General features: G+C 39.9%; 1 protein-coding gene across 1 annotated transcript in view; it reads right to left on the bottom strand.

Annotated features, from left to right (window-relative positions):
• The window catches only part of LOC308143993 (cadherin-18), a 131,743-nt gene that overhangs the window by 79,679 nt on the left and 30,679 nt on the right, over positions 1-21,385 (bottom strand). The window contains exon 3 of the mRNA XM_080514966.1: positions 3,373-3,667. Within this exon, the coding sequence (XP_080371092.1) occupies positions 3,373-3,667 (295 nt within the window). The remainder of the gene's footprint in view (positions 1-3,372; positions 3,668-21,385) is intronic.

Consider the following 21,385-nt stretch of genomic DNA (forward strand, 5'->3'; position numbering starts at 1 on the left):
TTGAGAACTACCTTGATCTGAAAATATTCATCAGAAATGAGTGTTGTTGAGCAATAATACCACCAGCTAATGGTGTTCCCAACAATAATAAAGGACTATTTGTGAGGTTTCATGTGGCGAACTTTGTCTTACAAAATAAATTGGATGCTTTTCTCCCTTGATCCACACCAAAATCCCAAAATATTTTGCAAAAAGAGCGGCAAGAACAGAAAACGCACTCCTATTAGGAGGGGGATTAAGACGTGCACTTGACACACCCGGGTTAGAAACAAATACCCTGACAAGCGGAGTTGAGAGTGTGTGTGTGTGAGTGTCAGTGTGCTCATGAATATTCACGAATGCAAGCGGGGAGATATTGACTGTTTATAAAGAGGGCGCCTACAGGTCTAGTGAGGTTTGCATATTTAAACGGTTTTTCACATTTCCATCTTCTCCCTGCACAGAGCTGATGAAGCTATTCATTTTCAGCTCGAGATATGTGTGTGCGTACGTGTGTGTGTGTGTGTGTGTGTGTGTGCTCTCTCTTGTAAAGAAGCATTTCTACATTGAGACTATTCTCGACCCTTTCATGCAGTGCAGTGGGTCAAACACACGGCTCCAGGGCCAAAACCGGCCCACCAGGCCCGGACAACACAAAGCATAAGGAAATATTAACTGCAGTTTTCAACAAGATGTAAAATAGCTGTAGCAGCATAAGCATCAAAGCAAAACATTCATTCATCTTCTAAAGTACTTTAGCCTACTGATGATGCAGGATGATGGAGACACATAATGGATAAATCAAGATAAACCCTGACTCATTTACCCTCAAACTCATGCTTTTCGGACGGTGGGAGGAACATGGATAAATACAAACTCGCAGAGATTCCCAGCCGAGACTCGAAACCACGACAACCTTGATGTGAACCGCTGAGACGCACTGTGACAGTGAAGACTTCAGAACTCGTAAGAGCCTGCTGAAGCACCATATGAGGTTTTCCCTGTTTACACAGTAATGTTTAAGTTAAGTGAAGACGAAAAACTTGCGTCCTGTACTGGGTGTCCGTTTACGAGACAGAGGTGCTCGGAGAAAACAATCTTGAAAACTGGTGACTGGTGAAATTCAACTTTTCAAAAACCCTTCGACTCTCGATGGAAATGGGGAAAACAACAACAACAATGATAAAAACATCATTTTCAGTTCTTTTTTTTTTTTTGCGTTTATTTGCGTTTTATTTTCAAAATGTTTCAGTATAAATGCAAAACTTCATGAAATTAAGGTTATATGTATTTTTCTTCTGGAAATGCAGCTGGTGAAAATAATGCATATGTAGTTCTTTATAATAAAACCAATAGAGATATTTTAAGTTGTCATTCATTTCCAGTTATTACACAACCTACCTAATCTGTCCCATTCATGATCAAAATGTGACCTCTGAACTTTAAAAAGTGCGATAGTATTTCCTCTTTTTCAGCTACTTGTTCACTATCATATACTTTATGTTATGGTAAATCACACTGACAGCATGTAACAACTACCACATGGCCAAATATTTTAATAACTTGCAAATACTGTAATGAAATAGCAAAAAAAACAACAACGCATTTTTTTAAAACATAATTAAGAATGAATGAATACTTTGGGTATGCAGGTTTCCCCAAAACTTGAAATAGCTATTATTTCCAGTCTGATTTATGTAACATTACATTATTGGCTGTAGTGATTTTCAAATACTTTTTTAATGCTACTCCAATAATGTAATAGCGTCTTAATTTATAGGGAGAATGTTACTACAATATTGGCTTTGGAATTGTATTACACTGCGCTTAATTGAAGACTTTAATGGTTTTATTACACTGGAAATGGTGAAAATTACTATGTTGCTGGACTTTATTACATTACTGGTAAAACTAAACTAATTATACTTTATTAATCCCCTTGAGGAAATTACTTTTTTTCCACATAGCTTTCCACTAGCTTCCATGGCAGTATCACTGATATCTCAGCTCAGGTCTCAGGGTGGTGTCGTGCCTGCTACTGTTAAAGGGGTCAAATTAAACAGATTTTCAACACTTTCACATGGTCTCGTTGGTCCAAAAACATTGTATTCAAAGTTTAATGCCCCAAATCTAACTTTTTCCTCGATTAGCATCCATTTGAATACTGGATCATAGGAGCTGCATTCATAATCTGCTGTGTCCGTGTGAGCTGGACGAGCTGGACTGGCTCCGCCCACACGTGCCCATCTCGGGAAGAGGAGGAAGTACTTCCTCTCGTGGTGCCATGTGCCAGAGCAGAGCTGCCTAAGTGTGGGAGGAGTCAGGGGGGGGGGGGGGGGGGTCAACCTTGATTGGGATTGGCTAATCCCCTGATGACACTATAGAGGGTTTGATTTCTGATTCGCTTGTTGGAGCACACATTTGTTTTTTAAATGAAACAAACCAGGAAAAAGGCTATAGTTGATGCATATTACTGTTGGAAAACCACCAGAAAGTGAATTTTGCATAAAATGACCCCTTGAACAAATCTGTTCAAGGAGTCAAAACATTTTTACAATTTGCTTGACGGTTTCACTGGATTGGACACTGTTGTGGACCAGTTTTGTCTCACAGGCCTTATGTTTGACACCCGAGGCAGTGTTTGTAACGCCCACTTGTGTTTCAAGTGCTGTGAAATACCGCAGCATCATGGTTTGGAGCTATAATGCACTGGACTTATAGAGGAGTGGCTTTTGTTGAGGCAAGAAAAAGGACAGGAGAATAAAAGGAGAAAAGCGGAGATGTTTGCCACACGACGCCCGGGCGTGCGAGGAGCGGCCGTCTCAGCGGAGGTGGATCGAGGCTTTGCTTTCGCCCCTCATGCGGATGACTCGGCAGTCTGGATGGCGGGGATTGCTGCGGAGGCACTATTGAGTGCTTTATAAAGACCTGCCCACCCGGGAGGGAGACCATCACAGCTACCAGAAAACAAAGATGAAAAAGAGGACTCTGCTGGCTTTACAGGAGATCAAACATCGTGGAGAATGTTATCACAGTGAGGACAAACCAGGATGCTGCAGAATAATGGCATGTTTGATCACGGCTCTTCATACTAATACTGTCCGTTAGATCCATGGCGCAGTGGAGTTCGGCCGTCTTGAAACGTAAACAGGATGTCACAGGTCTAATCCCCACCCCCCCCCCCCCCCCCCACCCCCACCCCCACCCCCCCACCCGTCATTGCTCCAAGGATAAAAGGGATTATACCCATGTAAAGTATCTAAAATGCAACAAATATAACACTCAAGTTCACACACTTTTTTCATCTCTTGAGCCATTCAAATGAAGGCTCAGTGCTGTTCACAGTCGCGGGCGAGCATTTGAAGGCTGGCTTTATTTCGCGGCACTACTCACCCACTTCAGACATCTCAGGCACCGTAGCTACAAAGGGTCCATCTGGAAATTTGGGTGCATTGTCATTGATGTCTTGTACTTTGATGATGAATTCCGACTTTGGTTCCAGGGCCTCCTCTGTGTAGCGGTCCAAGGCTTGTGCATGCAGGACGTAATGCGTTTTCCTCTCCCGGTCCAGGCTCTTGGTGGCATGAATATCTCCCGTCACTTCATCGATGATAAATATAGTCCCAGCTCCTTCCCCGCTCAGAATGTACCTGACAGATCCGTCGCCTTTGTCTGAGTTTGAGTGAAGCTGCAAAGCAAAGGAGACAGAAGGATGTGTGTGAGTACAGATACACACAGCAAGGCCGCAATCGCTTCTTAGGGTTAACTCTTTAAGGGATAGTCAATGAAACACTTTGGAGGAAATTCAAGGATTTGCAATGTCAGTGCAAACACCTTCATGCCATTTAAGAAAAATAGAAGGTGTAGCATTGATAACAATACTCAATTATATCATTCCAAACATCACTGGAGTCAGGATATTTACGATTTGCAACAACGACCGCCATAAGTCCTGCTTGTCACCCGACCCCACCACATTCAGGAGCAAAACTAACAATGAACACAACACATTACTGTAGAATAAACTGCAAAAAATATATTATTGTCACTGTGAAGTTCATAACTGACTGTGCTATAAATGGATTTGATTGATTTCTTGGTAATCAGAACTTCCAGTAAACAGTCAGAATCAGAATCAGAATCAGAATCAGAATCCTTTTTATTGCCATTGCTTGTAAACAGGTTCACAAACTAGGAATTTTTCTTGGTGAGATGTGCAACATTAAACATAAAAACATACACTTGGTTTTAGATAAAAGAGAAGCTAAAAACTTTAAGCTATAAGGCTTTAGGAATATAAAAATAAATAAGCTAAAAATAAGAGGTAAAATATGGTACACGGCAACAATGGACATAGAACAGCAGGAACAACAGGATGGAATTACTTACGGTGCATAAGGTGATGGAGTGATAAAAAGTGATACAGTGATAAGTGGTGCAGTGGATCTTAGCCTTCACATGAAGATACACATAATTTACCAGTAGGAAATCTAACAACAGCCATGATATATCACAGTAAAATAAACGGCAAGAAATTAAAAATGTTATGGTGAAGTTCATAATTGTGCTAAAAGTGTTTTTGATTGATTTCTTGGTAAATACAACTCTTGGGAAACAGTCAACAGTCATCAAGTAAAGATAGTTCCCAGGAAGCAAAACCAATAATCACTGCAATTAATTGATGGAAAATAAGAGAAATGTAGACGTATTGTTTATCACAAGACATCCACACTATCAGGAAATTGTCAAAATGCATAAACAGCATCTGTTCATGGTCAAATCATCAACGGAAACCTTTCAGTATTGTAAAATAAGCAGCAAAACAAAATTTGACTTGTTTTATCACTGTGATGCTCATAATTGGACCGTCATAGATTTTAATTAATTACTTGGTTAGCACAAGTCATCAGGACCACCAGGAAATAATCAACAGTGTTTAAAATAAAGATCAACAACACAGCTCTTGAGTAGTCAAACTAACAACGGTGCCAATGCTTATTATCAATGTGACCTTCATAATTGTAGTAAAAAAAGGTTTTGACTGATAAATTAGCTGAAATAACAAGTACTACTAGGAACCACTTTTAAAAAGAAGTCAATAAATATGGCTATTTCGTCTTAAGACCAACAATAGAAAATGTCCTACATTGTAGAATATGCAATAAAAAATATGTCACTGTGACCCTCATAATTAGACCGTAAATGGTTTCCATTCATTGGTTGGTTGTAACAATTCATAAGGAAATAATCAACAGGCTTCACAACAAAGATAAACAACATGGTTTTCCAGTAGTCGAGCAAAACAAGAAATTTCTTATCAATGTGATCTTCATAATTGTGGTTGAAATTACTTTTCCCTGATAGGTTGGTTGGAATAACAAACGCCACAAGGAAACACTTAAATAAAAGGCAAAGCATATATGTTTCTTGTAGTAAAACCAACAATGGAAATATTCCAATTCTGTAGAATGAGCCACCAAAGACCATTTTGTCACTGTGACACTCATAATAATTTATTTTTTTTCATTACATGGTTGAATTAAGCTTTCGGAAGGAAATAGTGAACAGGCTTCAAAATATGGATAAAGTAGTCAAACTAACAATGGTCATAGGACATGTATTTTGAGTAAGTTACAAGGGAAAATATGAGATTTTTATTCTTGTTACTTTCAGAATTGTGCTGGAATTGGATTTACTTGATTATGCCATAACACCAGAAGCTTAACACGTAAGAACGAACTGAAGATGTTCGATGAGCAACATCAAAGCTGTTACACTCAACAGTGCTGAGACCTGGATCAGAAAAGAAAACATGACAGGCAGGGGCCCGGTGTTTAACCGGTTCTATTCAGGCCAACCGAATATGCAGAAGGAAGTGGAGGTGGATCAGGCGCATGCTCGGTAAACCCCTGTGACAAGACGAGCATCATGGAATCCACAGGCCAGTTTTCACGTATTTTGTGGAAGCCCAATGCTCCTCTTAGGAGTGATGGGGTTCACTAACGAACAGGGAATAGTCAACAGCCTCAGAATAAAAAATATATTAAAAAAAACAAGAATAAATAAATGCATATCTCTAGTAGTAAAACTATCAATGGCCATGAAAAGAAATACATTTCTATCAATGTTATGCTCATAATTGTACTGTTTTGGGTTTAATTGATTACTTGGTTGAATAAAACTACTCGGGCAACCAGAAAACAGCCAGTGTCTTTCAGAATGGAGACACTTTGAACAGCAGTAAAAATAGCCATGGCACATTGTTATAGAGTAAGCCACAAAACATTATTATCATTTTTTTTTTTACTTTGATTGGAAAGTTATTGGAGAGGGTCTCCAAGTGCATCCCAGAAACCTTAAAACAAAACAAAAAACTTTCCAATTGGAAAACCAGAAATGGTCACAGTGCATTACGGTAGAGTATGGTGGAAATTAACATCACTGTGAGCTTCATAATTGATGTTTTGAAGTAACAATTGGCTTTAATTGATCACTTGCTTGAAATCCGTCAAGTGTCTTTGAAATAAAGAGAACAAAACAATGTCCACAATACACTATGCAAACTCCACGGCATGTCCTTCATGATGACCTTCATAAATGTGCTAATATTAGCTTTGATACAATGTAAAATATTCATAAATATTAAATTTTTGAGTTTTGACCAGGAAAAAGAATGGAGATAACAGGACAGTTCAATTTTCCACAGTACCTGTCAGCCAAGCATTGATTATTCAACACATATTGAAACTACTGATCAACATTAAAGGTCTTGTAACAGCTTCATATTGGTGTCAGTAACAAAATAACATTGTATTCGAATTGTATTGCCCCAAACTCAGTTTTGGTCCTGAATTCCAGCCAGTCTACAAGTCCCTCTTGTGAACTTTCTACTGAGAACAAGCTGTTTCTGTGTCTGTCCATGCCTACTCCACGCTCCTCTCAGGAAGAAGACGACGCAGCTTTCCATCATGGTACCGTGCGCTGTTGTTTACAGTGGACTGATCGCTATGGCTCACAGAAAGACTGTCATTCAACAAGGACAGGCTCCAGACGAAATTCAGACTCCTGAAACATCCTGCTGCGGCTGCAGAATGACTGGTGTGTTATTACAGTTACCAGCAATTCCCTCCTGCTAACTGTCCATATTATGCTGAATTTATTAAGTATATCAGAATATCCTTGTAGCTTTTTATCTGCACAGCGAGTATTCACTACCAGATGGAGTGGTTATTTCCATGCATGAAGTCATAAAGGGAAAATCGATGAATTGTTTGCATGAGCACACATTTGCTAAGAAGTAGAGCAGGCATGTGAGGCGGAGGACGGACTCATACATAGGCTATGGGGAAATATATTACTGTTACAAAACCATTATAAACCAAGTTTTGCATAATATGGAACCTTTAACAATAGTCTCGATGTACCCTTGTCCATATGAAGGCATGGGTATGCCAATTAGTTACAGTGGATGGCCGTTATCCTGCACAAAGGCAATTAAAAACATTTGTACTCCACATATCTTTAAAAAAAAACCATTTGAAAGACTAAATGGCAGTCTCAGAAAACTCCCACCGCCCAAAAAAAGACATTACATTATTCAATATTCCTCGCTCAGGCTTGACTGTATCCGAGCATCGCTGAAGAAATGCATCTTCAGAGATTAAAGTTTTGGAGGAGGGGAACCCTTACAAGGCTGTGAGAGATGGAAGAGAGCTGCCTCTTCTCCTCACCAGCAGACGGAGGAATGAAGGAGAACCGAGCAACTTGTTCAGCCATAATTGATACCAAGAGGATTAACACTTTTGTGCCAATAGCTTAGCTGTGTTGCGAAGTTAAACTTTATAAATGTATTTTACAATACCACTGAATTTCAAAAGCGAGGCACCATAGTAATGTCATCATTTAAGCTATCTCATTTTCAGCCATGAATAAAACATGTCAAGGAATGCAGAAGATTATATATATATATATATATATATATATATATATATATATATATATATATATATATATATATATATATATATATATATATATACACACATACACATACATACTGCTTATACAAATAAATCGAGAGTGAAATGTCACAGCTGCACTGAATATTTTGTTAATATTGTGCAAAGGCAAAACTGTAACTAACTGGTGGCACTGGTGGGTTTTTTTCCTCCACGTTTGCAGATAAAGATGTGAGTTATGAGTGCAGTTTCTAATCTGAAAGTCCCATCTCAATGAGATTTATATGAATGTTTAGAGAGCCGCAGATACACATATATACATGTTTCATACAGTGTGTGAAGATAGTAAGTATTTACTCCCATACATGTCTATGTCACGACCTACCCATCCATCCATCCATCCATCCATCCATCACAATCCAAAGTGCTTCGGAATACAATGCATTAAACAGTAGGGACAATAAATGATCTTTGATATTTCTCCCACTATGGTTGTACCAATCAAACATTAAATAATGACCAATATCACAATTTTGCCCATTGTGAATGTAATAAAGCCAATAGTGTGGTAACTGATTAACAGTAAGAGTGCACGTGTGTGAATGGGTGACTGTAATGAATCTGAGCTGCTCTCAGCGAAAAGGCGCTATCTCAGTGAAGTCCATTTACCATTACAAAACAATGTAATAAAGATAACATTACAACCAGTGTTGCACAGTATGTCCTTGATCAATCTATACGATATAGAACATTTCAAGAAATCTTTCTTTTGTTGAGGAAAAACACATGCATAATTGTAAATATAATAGCTGCTGAATAACAGCTTCCAGACAAGACATATTCAAAAGGATTCAGACCAGAAATCAACATTCATGACTTCCTCTGTAAACACTTTTAATAGATGCAGGCGCTGAATTGAGGGCACAGCACCAGTGTTTCATGGAGGTGAAGACAAGGCGGTCGGCTTTCAGTCGCCTAAATATAGACACGCTTTCTGCTTATACTGTTCAATTTACGGAGAGCATTAATGCCTGCAACCCAGTACTGACAGTGGCTCATTAATATATCTGTCTCACCCCCCCGTCATTGTGTTATGTAAATAATTACTGTGTTGGCACTGTTAATCCTCCACCTCACCTCCAACCGACATCCCAGCTGGAAACATGACAAGGCTAGAAGACCTGTGTGCTTGCATTAGAAGAGCGTTTGACCAAATGTGCAGTGCAGAAAATCAAAGGTGTGCTATAGCAATAAAAATTTAAACACGTCTTTCTTTGTTGTGGTGCAGTGTATGGAACTGTATGGAAATGTTGATATATGCACAAAGACAAACAATTATGATTTGAAAATACTACAATATCAACATAAAGCCAATTTTAATGAAACTCTTCAAGTGCAACATGCAGTGAAATGTCCAAAAAGGCTTCTCTCGAGCAATTGAAAAATAAATTAAAAAAAGAATACCAATGTCTGCTTGGCCAGATTGGAGCCTCTTGCAGAACAGTTGTGGCCCACGGGCCTTATGTTTGACAACCCTGCTTTAAGGCATCCATGATTGATTTCATTTATTTGTTTTTGATTTAATATGCTTGACTCACAGCTATCCAGTTTCCTTTTCTCTGTCTCTCACACATTGTTAAATAATCTGTTACAATTTGCTCTTTTGCTAGAGAGGATTCCATTTCTGGGGCTCCCGCCACGATCAGAGTTGCCCACCCATGATTTGCTGCGGAGAGTTGATCAACCATTCAACTGCTGCTGCAAGAAAGAAGCTTCAAGGGGATTATGGAGAGGACAAATGCGGCTTTTTGATATTTGCCAATCCAGTTTACTCACACACCAGTGGTGACGGCTGCCATGCGAGGTACTCGCACACCAACGGGATAAACCTGAGGTTCAGCGTCTTGCCTAAGAGCACTCCCACACACAAAATGCCCCTGACACGCATGAAAGGCAAAGACTCGACTGCCAGTCACCTAATTCAGGACAAAGTATTTAACATGTTGAGCAGAGAAGGTCCTCAGGCTACTACTAATCAAAACCTGGTCCAGCAAACACATTACTAATTAGAAAGCCACTGTTGATTGCAGCCTCGGCTCCTGATGAGGGCCGACTGTCCTTCCTGTGGTAAATATCAAGCCTGTAATTACACAAAGAGTCAAAGATCCTGTTGAATCAGGTAGTTAATCAGTTGCGAGATTGTATTAATATGAAAGACAACCTCGAAGCCCCCCCCCCGAAAGAAATTGAGAAGTTAGACTGTTTAAACATTAATCACAGGGTTCACAAGGCCAATTACTTTGCTGACATGGTTTGTTCCATTTCTCTCCTCCAATTTAGTGCCAGACAATTTAGGGGGAAAAAAAAAAAAAAAAAAAAAGCTGTTCAGTGCTTGACGCAGTTGCATGATCAATCCCTACCAATAAATTCCACTTTTTAATAGCAGGGAGTAAGAGTTATCACTTAACAATGATCAATTTCCATATCTACAAGTCTAAATCCAGCAGCACTCAACTTGAGTTCATGAAAGTAATTTTTGCCTGCAGTCAGACTGCTAATTTGCCCATTGACTTCTTTTGTGGGAGTCAATAAATCATGCTCGGCAAAGTGTGAGCCAATGATGCATATGGTGACTATTACCTTTCGAAATCTATGGGTGATAAAAGTGTCAACAGGTTGCGGACCATTACACAAACATCGCCGGGTGAAAGTACAGCAGTCAAGCCAGATGGGGGGGAAACTATAAAAGGGTCCGGAACAATCGGATCACAAAGAGCATTTGGGCTATATTCACTTGTCTTTAACCTTATTATACAAAGCTGCTTGGAGCGAATTATGAATGGATATATTATCCATCGTTATTATGGCTAAGATTTAATCATCTTTACCAAGAACTTGGCACAGAAAGCTTTTAAAAACACTCTGGCTTCTTCTCCATTCGATTCTGACCTGTTGGTGTGGCTTAGTTACTAAAATGGTTGTCTCTCAATCAAAGGGTTGCAGGTTCAATTCTCCATTTCACGAAACTCATACCGGCTCCCATTGGTTGGAACAGTGATGAGGTGTTACCCAGGGAGCCACAGTGGTGGGATTCAAACCTGCTAACTCCTAATTCTGTTGGCCGACCTCGAGGCCACCACTGCCTGTCAAAAAACACAGGCCAGGCTTCTAAATTCTACCTATCAAAACAAATCAAACACTTGGTCATTACATTGTTTTTACTGTTCCTGCTCTACAGCAGTCAAGTTTTAATTATTTGTTTGCAGGTAATCTCTGATATTAGATTAAAATTGTAATATTTCAACATAATACAGATTGGTACATGTAAATTCAACAAGCTTGAACAAAACACATATATCCATCTTTAAAATATGATGTTTCATTTAGTTTCGATGCTTAATTGCGATTGACTCTTTGCAAGTCGATGTGTCTGAGTTAAGCTATTTTATAAAATGTTATGGTTTCGGCCACATTTACATGACAGGGTTCGGTTAGGGTTTGTGTTTCTGTTTGAAAAAATGGTTGTGTTCGTATGGCACCGTGTTCCAAAAGCTCCACCTTGAAGGCCATTTCAGTGGCTCCGATCACAGGTGTGTCAACGGACAACCAGCACACAGTTCGACTGTTCATACTTGGAAAAATAGGCTTGCAAAAAACCGACTCAGTGGTTTATTGTGAGGAAGTTCACTGCTATGTATTGTTTTACCTCGAGGTTTGGGGATGACATGGATTTGATGCATTAATACAATCTAAATACGGGAGTGTAGTCATGTAGCGATCCTAGAGAGCAGATTGAATCCCTATAAGAAATGACTGATGGAAAAGTCAAAGAAGGATCAAGACCAGGTGGAAGGAATTACTTGTAAGGGGGGTATTTTCTCTAGTTTGTCACTCCGAGTTTGGAACTAGCCACCTTTCAGCCATCGTGAGTCGAGACGGGCATCGGTTTCCTTCTCAGCTCGGAGTGAATGCATATATAAGATAGCTGGATGGATGGGTTGATCGTGGGCTTTAGATGTGAATAATATATATGTTTGGATTGAAATTCCAAGAAGTGAGTTACTGTAGAGAGGCCATTTTTCACTCCGATGATCTGGGAGCTTTTCGAAAGGAAACATGTCAAAAGTTCAGCTGGGAAAACGTGTTCACGCTGGGGGATTGGCCATTCCCACCTCACATTTATAGGTGGACTTAACTTCAATGACTTCAGCTGCTCTTCTTCCTTTTCATGTTTAACAAACCATGTAAGTCAGTGGTCTGTATATGCCTACATGCTTTCAATGTAATTCTACTCCAAAACGGTCAAATTAATGTGCCATCAAGCTCTGCAGAAATCATGTTGATTGAAGGAAAACCATGCATGACTTCTGGGAAAAGGATATAATGGATGACTAAACCATTGCTTTGCTAATGTGAGTTACCTTCAGCCGCAGAGTGAGCTTCTCTATAGTGGTAATCTAACACCTTCAAACATCTTTAATCAACTACTGGCATCTTGATAAAAAGTCGTGAAGTAATCCTCCTTGATTAATTCAACTCTAATTAAACAGACACATGAATATTGACATTTCCATAGTATTACTTGTGCAAATTATAACTTGAGAAAAGGCGTGATAACCAGTTTAATTCTAATGAGTACCTTGCCTGAGCGTTGCCGTATTGACTGCTGGGGTTCCTGTTAGCCAGCCCCAAATCCCAACACTGCCTGGCTCATATTTCACAGATTTTCCTCTCTGATAATATAAAAACAGGCTGGAGGCCATTTGATACCATGTCAAAAACAGAGCTCCATTTCTCGACGGAGGGTGCCGCGGCTGCCTTCGTTTCGTCGGTGGAATATTTTATTTATACTTCATAAATTTTGATCAGAGGGAAAATTTCATGACGACCCGCCTTAACGCAATTACTGTCAATTTTGTTAAACCACAGAGCGGGCATGATAGGAGCTCGACATACATCGGGACTACGTGTGGCAATTGAGAAGTGGGGGGGGGGGGGGGGGGGGGGGGGTGACCGCGATGTCCAAGCCGTGCCATAAATAATGAATGGTAATGCACAGGAATCGTTCACCCATGCTGATCAGAGTAGCCCGAGGAGCTATGAGGAAGGTGAAATATGACCTCTGCGGTCCTGTTGTTTTGTCATCTACCCACAAAGACTTTGAGGAATCCTTTTCATCCACAGGGCATCAAAACAAGGGATTGTGTTTATCTCTCTGTCTCTATGGGCGACTTTATTAAAGACGAGTGGAATAGATGACTGGCATGCGGCTGGCAGCTGGCAGCTGGCAATGCATTTCTGAGGAGTTTAAAGAGATCAACAGAGTCTGGGGCTGTAAAGCTGCGTGGCGAAAAACGCTGCAATCTCAAAAGACAAGCACATTTATAATTTCATCATATACCCAACGGAGAAAGTGGATCTTCGCTTTCCTTTTGTCAACAAAGCTATGTGTTTCCACTGTCTGGGCTCTGAGCTCGCTGTTGAGAATAGCCTTAAATTGTTTGTGTTCACAAGCTAATTGGTACTCACAGCCAAACAGTTTACCTTTGGTTCTGTCGAGCCACATGTCAGGTGTCTAAGTCGATTACACGGCAGGGAAGGAGAGGGTTGGAGGAAGAAAGCAATTTGCCACTCCAAGGTTTATGTCTACCATATTAAACTGTATTTTTTTTTTTTTTTTTTTTAAGTCGGCATTGTATTGCCGGATAATGTAATGAAGGGTAATAGGTGAGACGTGTAATCAACCAGAAGCTGCACGTCAACATTGCAGATGCAGTAATTCTTATGACGTCTGTCAGAATCAATGGCAGATGAGAAATCAGATTACAGTGCTCCGTGTTTCGCCTGTGACTTTCATCGATGAACGTCACCTGGAATAGCAAGCCAACGCTATCGTCTGTCCATACAATGTGTGTGTACTCCCCATTGTTAATGTTCTCTGAACGCACATGAACAACATTGCCAACTCATGGCCTGGCATGGTATCGACATCGTTTTAAGCATTTTCACTTAAAACGTTGCGTAAACCAGGCGTCAAGTTATTACCATGTGTAATAAAGAAAGGCATACAACCCTCACAAGATGATCAAACTCTTTCTGGATTTCTATTATCAAGCTGACCCTTTTATTTCTATCAGGTTCTTATTTATTGGCAGCTGCTCCACTGTGAGTCTGGGAGGATGATTAAATTCCTTACTTTTACAAAGATACTTAATACTTTAACTTCCTTCTAACTTCTGGTCCCAGAATATGTTGTGGTTTCTTTTCTTTTTTTCTTATCTTGCTAAAGTCAGATTTATCTGTTTGATAACCATGACTTCCAACTGCATGGTGTTCATCGTGTTCTTGCTGGAAAGCAGTGCTCCAGCCAGTCATTCCATAGCCAACACCAGCAATCATCCAAAGCAAAAAGATCATTTGAAAACTCCCATTTGCATGTGATATCACTGTTTCTATTCCTTTCTCAATCGTCAGCAAAACACAAGCAAATCGTCCATTTGCATGAGCTTGCATGTCACGCAGAATCATGCTAATTCTTTGTTTACATCCGCCAATTACGCCAATGTTTTGCCATGTTTTGTCTTTCTGCTGAACGACTCCAGGTCAGAGGAGCCGCCCGGATCCGTGATTATCAGGCAAAGAGCTTCCGAGTGGCAGCAGTTCAAACAGACGTAACTCATGTCACATTCAGGTGGAGTCGAAGGGGGAAATTACTTAAAGCCTCCCTGTAAACTTTAATGGAGCATGGGAAACATCAACTTTCTGAAGAAGAGGTACATGACATGTAACACAAGCTTTGCAATTACATAACACCCGGCGAGGATTCGCTCTGCTGAGTGCCATCCCCGATACGTTATTATTTGCGACGAAGCTTGACCTTCATCTATGTTTCCCCTCTGCTTTCTTCACTCCTCTCTTCCTGGCTTTGTCCTTTTTCACTGTGCAGATCCTGATAATGTATGTGCCTGGTTGGATTGCATTATTGCCGAACGCCCTTTGCAATGGCCCGGTGGCATTCATTGTGCAGATCCATTTAATGTATGTGCCGTGTGTGCTTGTTTCCTCTCTTTACAAGGATGTTGCTTTTCTACTGATACGTCCCCTCATTATAAGCCGAGTGGAACTCGAAGTAAAGAGGCTGAATGGGAAAATATATCTCTTTGTTGCAGGCAGTGGTAAATAAGTAACTGACTATCTGGATATCACAATTAAAAAAAAACAAAAAAAAAACATGCTTTTTCATATGAAGGTATAACAATGTTGGCAACATTTCGGCTCATTATTTTGGTTTTAATTAAAATGTGACATGGTGGGTAAGCAGTGAACACTGTTTCTTCACAGTGAGAAAACCAAAGTTGGATTCTGAGGCTTTTCTATGTGATGTTTGCACGGTGAAGATACGGTCAAGTTCCAAAACACTCATTTAAATAGCTGAAAATATCAAACGCATAGTCTGCTTGAAGGTAATTTCTAGATTTACAGACTCCAGTCAGTGTTGATAAATGCCCATATGTGTCATTTTTAAACAATAAAGCCTATCAAACAAAATTAAACTGAACAAAAATAAAAATTCTCAATGGATTTCATAAAAGACTGGATACACATCTGTGATTACTATTTATTCTGACTCACTAGCAACATTGGCACTTACACTAGTTTTATGTGCACTGTGCTTATTCAGGCACATTTTTAAATAGATTTTTTTTTTTAAATAACTGTCTCAATAAAGTGACCTGACTGAAAGGACAGTTAAACAAAACTCGTTAATCAACAGTTTTATCAGCCTTAAAACCTATTGGTTTGGAAGAAATATGAAGAAATGTGGAGTTTACTGAAGACTGTCACAATAAAAGGTTAATAAGCTCAAGAGAAATAGACAAGAATGAAATGAATGCATGGATTGTAATGTTAGATTTGAAGTGGAAAATACATCGACACACACAAATCAATGTCAAGCAACAGTACTTGACACTCTGAGTGGGGATGGATTTCTTTACCTATGATACATAAAACTAAGACTCATAGATGTGAAAATGTTAAAACTAAAACCTTGTCAGTAGATCCTCAAAAAACACACTGTCGCAAATGACCCTTGGATCATTTCTCCCTAAGGATGTTTTATGTTGATAGTAGAAACATTTTGCCAGAATCAAGAAGTTGTAATGTTGACGCATTTTCCGGACTATAAATCACAATTGTTGTTGTTGTCTGGTGATGTGACTTATATCTGGAAGCAACTCATATATGCTTCATCACGGATGGAGTGCAACTTCAATGATTTTTTTCACCCCCTTCATTACACATTTTTAACAGAAGTGACTTTTTGTTTCAGAAATAGGATACATCTAATGTATGAGTAATATTCAACAATCCCAGCATAGTTTATCATCCTATTGCTGGCACAAAACACACTGGGCAAAAGTAGTTTACTTCTTTCAAAAAGTGAAAAGAAACTGAATCAATAGGACCGTCTTTGGCCTTGAGGTAGGTGAAATTCATTCAAACTGATTTAGACCACTCGGTACGGGAAGGACAAAGTAATGGGGAATGCCTGTGCCAACAATAGATGGCCGCCCGCACTGCCATTTACACAAAATAAGGACTGAACGGCATTGGGTAAATATGCAACGTGCAATGGCTTTGTTGAATACAGAAATAACTAAATGATTTGCAATAAATACAAACTGTTTTGAGGTTGCTTTTTTTATTTTTCTAAGTGTATTTTCTTATCCATCAGTGTCCCCTGTCTATGGATGTGTTCAGGTTGTATTTGTTTTTCATCGTGTATCCTGTCCAAGGATTTACCCTGTCCAGGAAGGGAGGAAACAGGTGAGACGAAGACACAGAAGGAGACCTGACAGGTTGACCTTGTCTAAGCTGAACCCTGTTCAGGGTGTAAAGTGTCCAAGGCGTACGATGTGGGGTTCGGGTACACACCCCATCCAGGATGTGTACTGCCTTTGCCAGTTGTGAGCTGGCATTGGCTCCTGCAACCCTGAACAGGATAAGTCGAAGCAGAGGACATATGCAGCTCCACCAGTATGATTCTCAAAAAGTGAAACACATTGCTGCTTTTGTTAGTTTTGCTTTAACTTTTATTGCTTCTTGTCTTCTGCCCTGTGGCCACAAGAGATAAGACCTTCAGAACGGTGAATCCATTCAGATTTTTAATGAGTTAATTCCAACTGTTTTTGGAATTATTCAACATCAATCTGACTTCTCAATGTTTTATATCGTTTCATATTGAATTGGCACAGTTCATATTGCATGTTGATTGTGCAGTAGGAAACAACCTGAGATATACAGCATCGTTCAGTCCCCACTTAAACATCATTGATTACAGCCATTTCCAGGAAGCAAAGGGTGTCAAAGAAACCAAACGGTGGTATAATTTCAGAAAGTTTTGCCAAATAGTAACTTCCAGACTTTGAAGAATCCCTAAAACTTTATGCTGTGCACCATTTGACCCCATCTCGGCCAGAATTTGGATTTGAAGAGAAGATGCAGGGATGTATTGTGTTGTTGTATAAGCTAACTTCAGGTCACATCTCTCTCTGGCCTTTGGGGCTTTTCTCCGTCGCATTTGCAGCGGCTCTACAAATAGCTTTGCATGCATCACCGCTGGCTTCACACCTTTTCTCTGCTTGTGTGCGCGTGCGCGTGTGTGTGCGTGTGTGTGTGTGCTTTGTTGCGATTCCACACCTCCTATAGTCAGAGGAACTCCAGACAAACAGTAGTGACATTTACTGGCTGCAGTTTCAGAAAGATTTCATTAAAACGTCTTTGACGCCGAGGCGTAAACGGGAGCTGAAGGTGAGCGTTTGGGGTTGGAATCACGAGGCTTTGCTCCTCCCCCGAGCTCATGATCAGTGTCCTGGCTTCATATTTGCAATTAGCGAAGGTGGGTGGGTTGCTTTTTGATTAAATCCCGGCTCTTCTACTTCAGTGGAGAGGACTTAATCACTTTTTATGTGGGTGTGCTTGATTGTCTGATTATCACCACATTTCGGCCATGCTCCCTCCCAATCAACTCCACCCCCTCCCTCCGCTTTCCCCCCCTTGCGATTGATTCGCAACAGTCACAGTAAACCATGATGATGGAGCGCCTGCCTAATGACCATACATCAGGCGAAAGCGATGAGGGGCGTGCTGGAGACGTGCAAATCGCACAGCACCGCCCTCATCGTCGTCCTCGATTTGAACATCTGCGGGGGGAAACCAGAACGGGCCCTTGTCTTCCCAGCAGGTTGGTTGACTTCTTGATGTACAGTAATGAGATTATTAGAGCCCCCCGGAAGCAACTCTGACACTTATTTAATGGCTCGGAATCTAACTGCGGCGAAAATGCGATATTTGGACGTGGCAGAAATGAGACTGTCAGCGAATCAGCTTTTGGAAGACTCAAGAGTTTGCGCTTCACGCCTGGGTAGGGAACAGGGTTTTAATACCCGAGTGTCTAAATGGTGCTAATATTTCCGAATGTTTCAGCCAAAGAACAGGGGAATGCACTTTGGAGATTATGCATGCCTGCACAGATGGCGCTGAGGTTATTTTCTGCAGCTGTTAAAATCAGTGACAGTTAAATGGAAAAATTCACTCAGCTTGGCCAACGTGGCCCTATCGTCCCAAAAAATATAGAGAGAACACTTTTGAAATAGTTTGGATTAAATTATTTGATGTATATTTTCATCCTGCAAGTCAATCTCTATAGGTTTATACATTTAATATAGACACATACTCAATATAATTGTTATAGTGAGGAATTAAACATTATAGTTGATATTAACTTTATATATATAAAAAAAAAAAAAAAAACAACAAACAAACGTATACCTGATATAATTCAGCAGTTTTGGACCCAATCAGATCATTTATGTTGACAAATCAAAAAACAAGAAACAAGCTCATTATTCGATTTGTTATCAGATTACTGAAGTGATCATGTAAAGATGACACCAGTCGTCTTGAATGACACATTTAATTAAAGCATGTGGATTTTCCCCACTACTCTGATTACTTTCTGCACGCATACCCAGTAATCTAGTTCATTACACTCTTTTAGTTCTGGTAAAGTATAATACGTGCAACAAGAAATCCACTTCAAATTACATGAGATAAAGAATAAAGATCCTCAACACAGGTAACAATAAGACAGGAATATACTTCTACAAAACACGTGTTACCTGTCATCTCCAAATAATGGACTGAAAATGGACTTTTTGTTCAGTGCATATAAAGACTTTATCATCCACACAACCTGTTAGCAAGTGTTAATGGTGAATAGGGTTAAATAAAGACATGAAGGTAACCATTTTGATAATTTGGTCAATGTACTAAAGCCAATCATGTAATAATTCTGGCCTTTTTCAAAGTAATATAACCAACAGTGCAGTAATTTGCAGGGCACGGGAGCCAATCCCAGATAACCATGGGCAACCATTTTCACATTTGTATAATAACATATTATACATTATAATTGAAAATTCTTGCAGAGTTAATGCTAGTTAAATAGTTGTAGGGACATGCAGTGGTGTGTTGGTTAGCGCTATTGCCTTACAGGGTGAAGAACCCCTGGTTGAACCCAGGCTACGTTTGGGGCTCGTTTAGATGGGATTGCAAATCCTAGAAAACGGAAAAACACAAACCAGTTACAAGACTGCGATGGGTTTACCTAACCGCACAGGCAGTCCTTGCACTTGTACATAACTAAATTAAGAAGTCGACTCATCTGATGTCTGTTCACACCGAAAATAGCCCGCTCCAACCTGTTTCTCTCAGAGGCAGCCGTTCACACTCGTGTTCTCATCTATCAGCGATTGACCTGCCATGTGTGTCTTTACATTAGTCTAAGCACTAATGAAAATAGTCCCCAGTAATGAAATTTCAATGAGTGTTCCTTTTTCCAACAATGCAGATTAATAATGTAATGCTTGCTGTAAATGCTTTTTTTTTTTTCCTCCTGTTATTTCATTTAACACCTCAACGGTTCGACACCGAAAACATTCCCATTTGCATAGTCATTCCGTGCCGTTCACAAACGTGGCTGAAAAAGCCATTTTCGTGTCGCAACTTTTATCCTCTTCCCACACTTGAGTTGTTACTGTACATACAACAAGACAGTTGCCTGATTCTGTCACTGCATAATCCATTTTTAGATACATGAATAATACATTTAGGCACCTTTCGGAGAGCGTGCCACTTTGCTCGGCGAACACAAACACGGGGAGAATTCCTCCTCGTGTGGACTGAAGCGCCCATTCTGTCAAATAGCACGTCTTCCTTGCCGCGTACACGCCGATCGTTCAAGTCAAGGTTTTCTGACCGAGAATCTACTTTTTTTTTTTAAATAAATAAATAGCAAAGTACTGTACCACACCCCGCAGGCAGTTCACCGCAGTTCAAACTCTTCCAGGGTTTGGGGATTTGCAACGCCTCTCCCCACCCCCCCAAAAAAAAAAAAAAAAAAATTACCATCCAATCTGTAACCTGTCGGAGTACTTCAAAGCGCCACGCTGAGCTGACTGACACGGAGACATTCACACCTCCCATCGGGAGGATGGGTTGTCTCCTGTCGAGTATCTGGACAAGGCCTGTCCCCCTACCGAGCATTTGCGTCTCACTCATGCACGAAGCTGTCATTTCCCAAATGCATCAGCCCCCAAGAAAGGTGTCACTGGGGATTATGGGATACCTCCGGGGGATTAAAATGTTCTTGACAGACTGGCCGCTTCACTTATTTTCAGAAGTCACTCTCTGTTGTCCTTTATGGGTGAGAAGTGGTAAAAAATGTTCCAAATGCTGAAAAACAAGCCGCGAGTTGCCGTGCTCCATTCTTTGCTGTTTCACTATCAGACGTCACGGCATGTTATGCTATGTTAAAGTGTGGTATGATGAATAAGTTTATTTCAATGTAATTTATATAGTGGAAAATACAACTCAGTCTTCTGAAGATTATGATATGCTACGTCATGGCACGCAATTTGATGTTGGTATGTATATCTGTCATACAATGTCTGGGTACTACGATGCATCACTGAGGTATGTTTTAATATTGTATGATAAAATATGCTTTGCTTATACTATAGTACACAATGTGATATGACAATATGCTATGACTTGTTGTGGTGTGTTTTACTATGTTACGCAATGCTGTGGCACGCAATGCTTGCTTACACTGCAAAACAAATTGGAAGCCCAAATATGAGGCGTAAACACTCAATTTGTGAAGAAAATGACTTACAATTACTGACATTTTGTTCATGCAGCAAGTCATTTTTTCTTCGATCTTGAAAAACGATCTAGGTTTTATTATTTTGTTAAATTATGCCTTTATAAATCCACTTAATGTTCCCTTACGCTATGTTAAGTTGTAATAACAGTCTTATGTTAAATTATTCAATGCTCTGTTATGTTACATTACTAAACCTTGTTATGTGGCATTACTTAAT

The sequence above is a fragment of the Blennius ocellaris genome (assembly GCF_963422515.1).
Source record: "Blennius ocellaris genome assembly, chromosome: 19".
In the NCBI taxonomy this organism is placed as follows: domain Eukaryota; kingdom Metazoa; phylum Chordata; class Actinopteri; order Blenniiformes; family Blenniidae; genus Blennius; species Blennius ocellaris.